Below are 12,123 nucleotides of genomic sequence, written 5' to 3' on the forward strand. Positions count from 1 at the left end.
TAACAACTACCAAATATCGAGATGGACTCTTTTCTTTGGTCCACCCTGTATATTTAAATATCGAATTTCATCCGCAACAATGTTTATTTGTGAAATAAACATTTATTTCTGTGTTGTGGCAACAGTAAAATGTACTTTAAATAAAATAAATTACATACATTCTTCTGTTATTTTGTCAATTAATTTAATTAAAAAAAATTGTTTGGACACCCTGTATAAATAATTATGACAATGTTTTTATTACTGAATAGAGAATTGAATATCCTTTAAAATGAGCTACCACACGACCCCGATTCCCTTTTTAAAAATAAGGTGTTGCTGAAGTGGAAGGAAGGGGGTTAACAAATGACAGATGTATATGTCGTTAAAATGTGTCCCCCTTAGAACCAAAATCAACCTGTTTCGACATTTCCTTAAGATCTAATAACTACTGCCAAATATCGAGGTGAACTCTTTTCTTTGACCAACCCTGTATTTTATTCCATAAGTAAATATTTTTAAAATACTACCTATTCGTATTATATGTATTTATCACGATCCATATTATATTTATTACAGAATATTCCCTTATATTTCATTCTTAAATAAAATATAAAATCGTGGAATTCCTATTTTCGTATTAAGCTGATCTATGCAGATTACTCTTTGCCATGTGTTACATCAAAACTCAGTCAGTGTGTACTTTGTATTATATGACACACTTTTGAAATATATATTTGTGCAGTGTACACGGAATATGAGATATGTCTGAAGATAATATGCATAAATAATTTATCAGGACGCTCCGAGTCTTCGCATTGAATAAGGTATTTACTCTAAGTGAGTAGGTCTACCCCAACTTTAGTTTAAACCTTTAGATCTGAGTTTATATAAATGTGCAACGACGTATGGAAGTTTATAGTGATATAAAAATATTTCAGATAGATGGAAAAATTTTATGAATATAGCGTTTTTATAGTCACTATAGTATAGCCTTAAGGAAATGAGATAGATGAATATATATTTTGTTATATGTAAATTTAAATTGTACACAATGAGGCAGCTTCACCAGAACTTATTGTTAAGCAGATCTATATATTATAGCAAATCTGCCACACAGCTGGCTACAGTATATAGAAAATATCATAAGCGAACTATACTAAAATCACAATAAAGTTGCACAAGAAATAAACAAAAGTAATAGACTTAACCCGGGAGGAGTCGCGCTCACTTCTGTGACGTAAGTAGTCGCGCGTAGAAAAATAATCTCACAATATAGATTTATAATCAACTATTTTTAATGGGAAATAAGCCACATATTATAATAAAATGCCACAAGGAAATAGCTTTAGAACTACATTAAAAATATAGATTTAAATACGAATTTAAATCAAATTTCTATTTTATAATATTTTTGTTTATTTGTTATGTTAAAAATATCTATTTCTAACAATTTAAAACTAATTATTGGTACTCACCAAAGCCATAAATTCCACAAAAAAAAAATAAAAAAATAAAAAAAAATTATTTTTTTTTAATTTTCACGCATTAATACGATCTTCCTTGAGGCACTTACGAGTGGAAAGCAATGTTGAAAAATTGTTCATCAAGTTATCACGGAAAATAATAAAATGTGAGGTTTTTTGTCACAATTGAACTAACGGTAATATAAGGAAGAACCCTATGTTCTATGCCACAAATATATACAATTTTTGGTAATGTAGTTTCCGAGAAAGTACTTATGGTACCTGTTGGTATATATTCAGCCTCTATATTTTTACGTATTTTTTATGGAAATAAGCCACAATTTTACTAAAAAATGAATTTATTAACGTTTCGAATCCCAAATCTGGTTTAGTTGTCAAAATACAAAATACTATTAAAATAAACAAACATGTTGTTGCTAAGTAAAAAAATTCTTCTAATAATTTATTTAATCTGACTCATTTATATTGGCAATTCAGACGTATATTATACATTTTAAAGTAGAAGACTTTAAAATGATATCGCCAATATTTATGAGTTGCGTTCCTGGGACGACTTTACTAAAAGATAGTTCATTCGATTACATGAAATCAATCCCAACTCAAGAATATCCGTCGCAAAAAATCATAGCATGTGATCTGTCTTTAAAACACAACCAAATGCAACGATGACAGTAAAATTCTCGCGTTAGAGATTCCATAGTAAATCACGAGGGAAAACCAGGAAAAAACCTCGTGATACTATCCCGACATCGTAAGTATTTGGTCTTACATTTAATCTACCTTCAAAAAACTAATACCAAATTCTGACTTTAATATGTTTAAATTATAAATAATATTAATATTACATAGATATACAATAAGTAATACTAAAATATAAAATTTGTACTAAGTCGATATGTTATTGACTTACAAATCGTGGTATTTTCTTTCTATTGACTTCCTCTTTCAATATGGGTAACCACATCCTACTATATTCTACCGAGGAATTTGCGACACAATTGGTTTCATTTAGCATAATTAGAGCCGCTTCTTTGATTTTTCTCTTTTTACTATCTGATTCTTTCAGGACTATACTTGAATCTCTCCACTGAACTCTATGTTCATTATCCCATGCGTGTTGACATATTTGAGATCTATCAAATTCTCTATTTTAAATATAAGACTGATGTTCACTTATTCTAACGTTTAATGGTCTTGATGTTTCACATAAATAAAATTGTTGGATACATTCCTGAATATTATAAACGATCAAGAAGAGACAATAAAATTTACAATGGAAAAGGAATACAATAACACTTTGCCTTTCCTCGATGTTTTAGTCTCAAAGAAGGATACTGGATATGAGACTCAAGTGTATAGAAAACCAACACACACCAACAGATATCTCAATTACAAATCAAATCACAACATCAACGTTAAAAAGGGAATCATTAAATTCTTATATGATAGAGCCAAAATTACTTGTTCTAACGAAAATTCATTTTTAGAAGAAAAACAATTGTTAACATCTGTTTTATTAAAATAGCTATTTGTATAACAAGGGAGGAAAGTGCTACTTTTCCTCCCGAGAATGAAGTTTACTGCCCGACGCGTAGCGGAGGGCAGTAATCATTCAAGGGAGGAAAAGGCACTTTACTCCCATGTTATACATATGGTTTTTCCACCTTCCTCAAATAACAAGTCATTTTTTCATTTTTACTTAATTTATTTATGTAACTAACCAACAAAAATTATTAGAACTAAAACTAACAAGTACGTACAATATAACTGTCAACTGTCAAATATAAGTCAAAATAATAATGTAAACATAAATCAAAATAAAAATTTACGGTTTTTTACCATTCTGCAAAATACAGAGTGTTTTATAAATAAACGTTAAAATGTATAGAAACTTACGTAATAGAAAATAGATATTGTACAGGGCGTCAATAAGTTACATTTCATGAATGAAATACCATGACGTCACTTTTACTTTTCCTCCCTAGGGAGGAAAAATATTTTCCTCCCTAGGGAGGAAAAGTACAACTTTGCTCCCTACAATCAGGTCCGGGAAAGTATACTTTCGGTAGAGGTAGGTGGAAAAATGATTATCCTTTATCGTTTATAAATAAGGAATTGACAAGATTGGATCGAATGGAACAGAACAACTTAGAACGGGATCCTACAACATTCACAAGAAATAATACGAGGAAAATAACAATACCATATATAAAAGGACTATCCGAGAAACTTAAAACAATAGGAAATAAATTCAACAGTTCAACAACATTCAAAACAACAAACACATTGAGATCTATTCTATCTAAAACTAAACCTAACAATGAACAAGAAAGAGCAAAGAATTGCATTTATAGAATACCTTGTGAATGCGAACAATTTTATTTAGGTGAAACATCAAGACCATTAAACGTTAGAATAAGTGAACATCAGTCTTATATTAAAAATAGAGAATTTGATAGATCTCAAATATGTCAACACGCATGGGATAATGAACATAGAGTTCAGTGGAGAGATTCAAGTATAGTCCTGAAAGAATCAGATAGTAAAAAGAGAAAAATCAAAGAAGCGGCTCTAATTATGCTAAATGAAACCAATTGTGTCGCAAATTCCTCGGTAGAATGTAGTAGGATGTGGTTACCCATATTGAAAGAGGAAGTCAATAGAAAGAAAATACCACGATTTGTAAGTCAATAACATATTAATATTATTTATAATTTAAACATATTAAAGTCAGAATTTGGTATTAGTTTTTTGAAGGTAGATTAAATGTAAGACCAAATACTTACGATGTCGGGATAGTATCCGAGGTTTTTTCCTGGTTTTCCCTCTTGATTTACTATGAAATCTCTAACGCGAGAATTTTACTGTCATCGTTGCATTGGATATTCCTTAGTTGGGATTGATTTCATATAATCGAATGAACTATCTTTTAGTAAAGTCGTCCCAGGAGCGCAACTCATAAATATTGGCGATATCATTTTAAAGTCTTCTACTTTAAAATATATAATATACGTCTGAATTGCCAATATAAATGAGTCAGATTAAATAAATTATTATAAGAATTTTTTTACTTAGCAACAACATGTTTGTTTATTTTAATAGTATTTTGTATTTTGACAACGAAACCCGATTTGAGCTTCGAAACGTTAATAATTTCATTTTTTAGTAAAATTGTGGCTTATTTTCCATAAAATACGTAATTATAAAAATGCCACAAGAAAATAGCTTCAGAACAACTCTATATTTTTATTAGTGCTCGAATTATTTTCTAATGAACTTTTCTGATTAGTTGTAGTGATTCTATTAGGATTCTTTTTTTTTTGTACTTAATCTCCTAGCTTCACTAATTGTACAGTTATCAATTTTAGTTTCAAAATATTTGACAATCATTTCATCTGTAAAACTCTTATCAATAAATCTTACTACCCCTTACAGGTAACATTAATATATGGAATAAATAAGTCAAAACCCTTCTTTATAACCGCTTCATTATTTAAAAATTTATTGGCTTCTGAACTAGTTATAAATTCAACACTAATTCGATTCTTACTTTTTTTATTAATTTTTTTAATAGAATTTAATTGAAGATCAAAAATTTCTCGTGTAGTAGCCAAGTAATTAGAATTTCCTCTCCTTACCTTTATTTTTATAAGTATATTCAGAAACCTGAATCAGACCAGAAAGGTTTTTTTAAATGATTTTTCAGTATTTATCTCCCCAGCTGAGGTTAAGTTTTCGGATTTCATCGTTTCACCTATATTATTAGATATTTTTTTAATCTAATGTTTAAGTTTGTCTAACGGGGGAGGTCCCCGCTAGTTTCTGCCATAATGGAAGCCCATTTAAACCTCTTTTTAGTAGAAACTTTTACTTTTACGTACCCCAAATTCAATTAGGTAATCTGTAATTTATTTTAGAGAAAAAAAAAAAGGTAAATTGAGGATGTATTAGTGCTTAATATTTACCGTTTATACACTCTGTAATCACTTAAACTTCCACCAACCTTTTTTCTTCTCTCTGGTAAATGTATGTTGAACAACTCCAAACCTGACCTCCAAATAACCTCAGAAGTGTTAATATTACTGAAAAAGTATAAAAACTTTCTTCCGTTAACGAAAACTTGGCAGTTCCTTTTTTTCGTTTCGATTGTGACCAACAGTTATGTTGGGCATTTTAATAAGTCCGACACATAGAATATGTCAAATGACAGGAATTATGTTGGTTGTAAATATCAGTCTGATTTTTGCATGAAAATTTAATGAAAGGGTAACAAATCAACTGGAAGTTCTGTCCGACAAAATACATGGGACTTTTTCGTAGTCTGGCGTTCAAAACCTATAACCTGTTCCACAACAATTAAAACTTTCCCTGTTTCTGTGTTCCCGTACATCGAAATCTGTCCAACTGGACACCGTTAAACTATTAACAAATTTTTAGCTTGTTATTAATAAACTTTTTTTTTTGCTATCCATGCCATATATTATTAATCACTACTGAAAAAGCTGTTGGTAAAATGAATTACAATCAATAAAATTCGTCAGTTCCTTGCTAGCATTCAGAATATCAAGAGGCCATAAAAATTTCTAAAATTCGGAATCGCTTCAGAAAACACAATAGATTTGAAAATAAATTGCAATTTAAAAGATTAATAGCTACTGCTAGATTTATAGTAAAAAAAAAGAAATTCGAATCGTAGAAAAAGTGTATTTCTGAAAAAATTCATTTACGGGAATTAATAAAGTGCTACGAAAGATTTCTGATAAAAAAATAACTCATGCCAGATTTTTGAAGAAAATAATAAAGTATATACTTCCTCTCTATATATATCAATTAATGCAGCTAATAATTTTGAAAAGTCTGTAAATGTACCGGGTGTCCCAATAAGAATGGCTCTCGGCCATATCTCAGGAACCGTTTATAGTACAACTTTGAGAAAAAAAATATTGATAACAAAAGTTGCCTCGGGAAAAGGCTGAAAATTATTTTCATAATTGTAGGTTCACCGCTAGAGGGCGTAATTGAATATCAAAAATTAAAAAATCAAAATTTTACAAAATTTGCCTAACGAAAGGGCCCTGGAAATCCGATCATCGTATTCTTCATAAAATTCTGCGCATATTTGATTTTACAAGTTTAAGTCGACCTTTGCAAATAAGAGGTGGGGGTGAGTGGGAACCTTCTTATGAAAAAATGGATGTAAGTCCGGTTCTGCTAAATCGATTTTTGCATACTTGGTCTTGTTGAAAACAGCTATTTTGCGTCAATGTAAGACTATTATTTTCGAAATAGCCTAATAAGTAATATGCCAGCTAGTAGGCGTTATTTAATTATTTTCGGAAATCTAGTTTTCTTTGCAGAATATTAAATACAAGTATGCATTTTTAACCCCGTATTACAAAATTAGACCAAATTAGCAACATAATACTGAAAACCGCATGTCGATACCTTTTTTCTATCTCGAGATATCTTAAGGAAAGTGTAAATTTTAAACAAGTGTTAATGTCACCGTTAAACTAAGTTAAGAAAAGGTAGTGTGCTATGGAAAAAACAAAGAAACATTTGCCAGATGTTAATGTATATAATTAATTAACACAACAATAAGACAAACAACACAACACATTTTCGATGCAATCATTTACTCTTTCAAGAGTAGATTGAACACTTGAACAGCAGTCTCAATTTCTGCACTCGTAATGCTTTGAATGGCCACTCTAGACTCTAGATCATGTTTTCTAGAGCAGTGGGCTTAGCGGCAAAAACAAGGTTTTAATCCGGCCCCATAAATAAAAGTCTAATACTTTTGAAAGAGTAAATGATGGGCAACAATTTGAACATTTAGGCCGTCACTAAGTAAGTACTTAGTTTTATTTTTTTTTTTATTTTTTGATAGTGTTGTTTACCTTATTCTTGTTTTAATTAATTATATACGTTTACATCTGGAAAATTTTGATTTGTTTTTTCCATAGCACACTACTTTTACCTTCGCTTAGCGGTGACATTAACAGTTATGTTTAGAATTAGCACATTTCTTAAGATATCTCTAGATAGAAAAAAAGGTATCGACATGTGGTTTTCGGTATTTTTTTGCTAATTTGGTCTAATTTTGTAATACAGGATTAAAAATGCATACTTGTATTTAGTATTTTTCAAAAATAATTAAATAACGCCTTCTAGCTGGCGTATTACTTATTAGGCTATTTCGAAAATAAGACATTAACATTGACGAAAAAGAGCTGTTTTCAACAACACCAAATATACAAAATTCGATTTAGCAGAACCGGACTTACAGCCATTTATTGATAAGACGGTTCCCACTCAACCCCACCTCTTATTTAAAAAAGGTAGACTTAAACTTGTGAAATCAATTATGCGCAGAATTTTATGAAGAATACAATAATGGGATTTTCAGTGCCCTTTCATTAAGAAAATTTTGTAACATTTTGATTTTTTAATTTTTGATATTCAATTACGCCCTCTAGCGGTGGACCTACAATTATGAAAATAATTTCCAGGGTTTTCCCGAGACAACTTTTATTATAAATATTTTTTTCTCAAAGCTGTACTATAAACGGTTCCTGAGATATGGCCGAGGGCCATTCTTATTGGGACACCCCGTACATAAATGCAGGCGGTTTTAGAGATATTTTTGCAACATGCTAGGATTGAGCTGCAACCATTGGCCTATAATCTAAATATTTATCTGCAATAGGACACTGAGAGATAAAATGATGCATCCTGGGTGTCATCACTCATAGGAACATAATGATAAACAAAACTAAGAGACGTAGTTGCTTATTCATAACACACCACAAATCATTAATATCACAGTCCATATCAATGACGCAAAGCTTACTCTAATAAAATTACATTTTACTACGAAAAATAGTTTCGGAGCCAATAAGGATAACGTAAAAGCACCGTATACCGTCCGGTCTCCCAATTCCGTCCGACAAAGAAATTGCGCTCTATACCTCAGAGTTTCGTCGCAATCAGACGGCCGAGTAGAATTTTTGATAGGTTATATCCCCACTCATTCTACTTTTAGCACGCAGACATTTTACGTTTACTGTTGTCAGTGCGATTCAGTTCATTGCAAGTGCATGTCTTGTTTTAAGCTATACTGATTCCAAAAAAACATAAAGGTAAGGAATACTTATTTTCCATATTTTATAGATACTACGTTTAACAGTTATGTTTTTACTTATTTATTAGAATCTTTCATATTTATTTATTGTAAATGTACATATATTTTTGTAATTTTTTTCGAACAATAGATTTTATTACCGAAATTAAAGTGGACGGAATAGGGTAATGCAGAATATCAAGGGGTTCTTGATACCGTCCTAGCGGACGGTATTAGGGATTAACTCCTTCAGTTTCAAACGCTTTGTAAATATAAGTCTTAGTTAAATAATATAATCCGACATATTTTAACCATAATATATATTTTGCTCCGTTTAAAAACCTAAATACGACCTATTATAGGTACAACTCATTTTAAGAAAATTAGTGTCAACTATTAAGTGAATTCGAAAATTCAATTTAAAATTTAACCCAAGAATGATGCATTTATTACCTATTCTAGATTTAATGTGTAAGTTTGGTTTAGTTTTTATTTGTAAAAAATGTTTATGGTAGTTCTTCCTCTCAGTTTGTATTATCAAGTATGATAAAAATGACTATCTAATTAGTAAAACTCATTTAAAGGAATTGGACGGACACAGGAACCTTCTGTCCTATATCCGTCCATGGTGGACGGACAGAGCTACCTCAAACTCCTGTTACCGACCCCATAAAATAAAAACTAATAAAATATTTTTTTTTCAGTTTTTTATTATCTGCAACTATGGTATACAAAAAGCGGATGAAGTATCCCCGAGAGAATATCCAAAAAGCTATAGAAGATATTAATTTGAAACGTTTAAGTATTCGACAAGCCTCCAAAATATACAATGTGCCTAAAAGTACTTTGTTAGATACTATGAAAGAAAAGTACAAAACTCCGGGCAATATTGGAGGGCCAACAGTTTTGTCCAGTTCCGAAGAAGACTTGATTATAAAATGGATAATCGAAATGGGTAACGTGGGATTCCCGGTAACAAGATCTCAACTTGTTGATTCTGTTTCAAAACTAATTCAAAATTTGAAACGAAAAACCCCATTTAAAAATTACATACCTGGTAAAAAATGGTACAATGGTTTTCTCGCTCGTCATCCAGAAATTTCAAAACGTGTTCCACAATCACTATCTTCTTGTAGAGCCGCAGTTACGGAACAAAATATAAGAAATTGGTTTACCCAAGTTCGGGATTATATGACAAAAATGAATTTTTTACACATTCTTGAAAACCCCAAGAGAATATTCAATTGTGATGAAAGTGGTTTCTATTTATCCCCTCAAGAAAAACAAGTGTTGGTTAGAAAAGGTGCAAAAAAGGTATACAGTCGCATAGCTAATGACGAAAAAGAATGTCTTACAGTTTTGCTAACTGTTGGAGCTGATGGTTCTGTACCTCCGCCATTAGTTTTGTATCCCTACAAACGGTATGTGTCAGCTGCAATAATAACGAACATGCCAAACCAGTGGGGAGTTGGGCACTCTGAATCTGGTTGGATGACAAGTGAGACATTTTATGAATACGTTACAAATGTATTTTTTCCCTGGTTGGAAAAGAACAGTGTTCCACTCCCAGTGATATTGTTTCTGGATGGACACTCTTCCCACATCAATCTGCCTATTACTGAATTCTGCAAAGAAAAAGGTATTATTTTAACAGCATTTTACCCCAACGCAACTCACCGATTACAGCCGTTAGATGTTGGTGTTTTTTATCCCATTAAAAATAACTGGCGAAAAGATGTTCGATCTTGGCGTATGGAGAATAACGGAAGAAAACTTCAACGGGCTGAGTTTGCAAAACTCTTAGACAAAACTTTGAAGGCTACAGTCTGTACATCGATAATAAAAAGTGCATTTGAATCATGTGGACTCTTTCCGTTTAACGAAAATCGCATTGATTATTCAAAATTAATAAAACCAATAGAACAAAAAGATTCTGATGATAAAATAACTGAATCAACATCCACTACAACTGTTAATGTTTATGATTCTAAACTACTTCGAGAGGTAGAGATACGTTTAAAGCCAGAGGTTGTTAACCGTTTTAGGATTGCTGAATCAGCGGCCCAACTAGAAGAAAAATATGTAGCATTGTATGATTTCTGGAAGAGTCTTCATCCACAAAATGTCGATCATGATAAAACTTTGGAAAACAATTTGCCAATTAATGCTGCTAACGAGACCATTGTTGACATACACTTCGATGAAAACTTTTGGTTTTGCAATAATGATACAATTGAAGCTACAGTCAAAGCAGATGGAGCATTGGTCTTAATTCCTTCACAGAATAGCAATTCTAGTTCGCCAAAACCTGGTCCATCAGCATCCAAGAACAATGATTGTGAGAATATAGACTATTATTTAGCAGTAAGTTCACCCCAAGAAAAAACACCACCTAAGAACAAAATAGTAAACACAACTCCTTGTAATAGCCCATTAAAAGATGATTCAATAGGTATAGTTTATTCTGATCAAAAAAGACAAGTACAAAATCAAGAAAAAACCCCACTTAAGCAAATTACAACAACATCAGAGAATAATAGTAAATATCCAACACCTTTCAAAAAAGCACTATTTTGGCCGGAAAGTTCTGCAAAGAAAAAAAATAATAGCACAGAAGACACCAAGGAAAGGAAAAAACCAAAGATTTATCCTACAGTAGCTATAAGTGATGAATTTATGGAACATCAACGAAGACTCAAAAAAGAAAAAGAGGAAAAAGAAAATGAGAAATGTGAACGAATCCGAAAGAGGAAAGCAAAAACAGAGATTCAACAAGCAAAAAAGAAAAAGTGTCCTCCAAAACACACACCAGGCATAGATACTGGTAATAATAATACGGAAAACATAAATAAAAAGAATATAGAAATATATTCAAAGGACGATTTTGTGTTGGTTCAGTACGACAGTGAATATTTCCCTGGTGTAGTTCTGGAACGAAGCAATGATACTTTGAAAGTTAAAAGTATGACTATGAATGGAAAGTACTGGAAATGGCCAGATAGAGATGACATTTTAAATTATGACTTTGATGATGTAGTTTGTAAGATTGCGAGACCTTCACTCATAAATAAACGCGGCGCCTATGAAGTTCCAGAAATTGAAAACCTAAAAAAATGAAGTCTTTTTTTTTTATTATTTAATTCATTTGCAGTCATTAAGTTCGTTTCAAAACTTTGTACTTAAATAAAACTTATTTTTAAATTATTTGTTTTGTTTTTTGGCCATTTTTTTGCAAATTTATTTAAAAATTATTCATAATGGGTTTTTTTTGTCATAACTAAATAAATAGGACGGATAACGGTACTCTTGTGGACGGAATTGGGAAAAAATCATTAATGTGGACGGAAAACGGCTATTTGCGAAATTTTTGCATTTGGTTTCTTAAATAAGCAATTTTGTTGAAATGACTACTGTTATTATTATAAATTTGGCTCTAGTAAGAATTAATAATGCATAATAGCTTATAGACAGAATTACTTTAAATTTCAATGATTCGGAATTGATCTTTCAAACAATTTTATATATACCACTTAT

At 31.1% G+C, this 12,123-nt stretch overlaps 1 protein-coding gene across 1 annotated transcript; it reads left to right on the forward strand.

Annotated features, from left to right (window-relative positions):
- The first annotated feature begins 8,375 nt into the window (after positions 1-8,375).
- LOC126879664 (uncharacterized) lies at positions 8,376-11,793 on the forward strand. The gene is made up of 2 exons (XM_050642848.1): positions 8,376-8,608; positions 9,294-11,793. The coding sequence occupies exon 2, from the start codon at positions 9,313-9,315 to the stop codon at positions 11,704-11,706; it is 2,394 nt and encodes a 797-aa protein (XP_050498805.1). The 5' UTR covers positions 8,376-8,608; positions 9,294-9,312; the 3' UTR covers positions 11,707-11,793.
- Positions 11,794-12,123: the final 330 nt, after the last annotated feature.

Source organism: Diabrotica virgifera, chromosome 2, assembly GCF_917563875.1.
Source record: "Diabrotica virgifera virgifera chromosome 2, PGI_DIABVI_V3a".
NCBI classification, from domain to species: domain Eukaryota; kingdom Metazoa; phylum Arthropoda; class Insecta; order Coleoptera; family Chrysomelidae; genus Diabrotica; species Diabrotica virgifera.

What these genes read in the sequence shown, in the direction of transcription:
- LOC126879664 (XM_050642848.1), top strand. Translation starts at nt 9,313, where the DNA reads ATGGTATACAAAAAGCGGATGAAGTATCCCCGAGAGAATATCCAAAAA.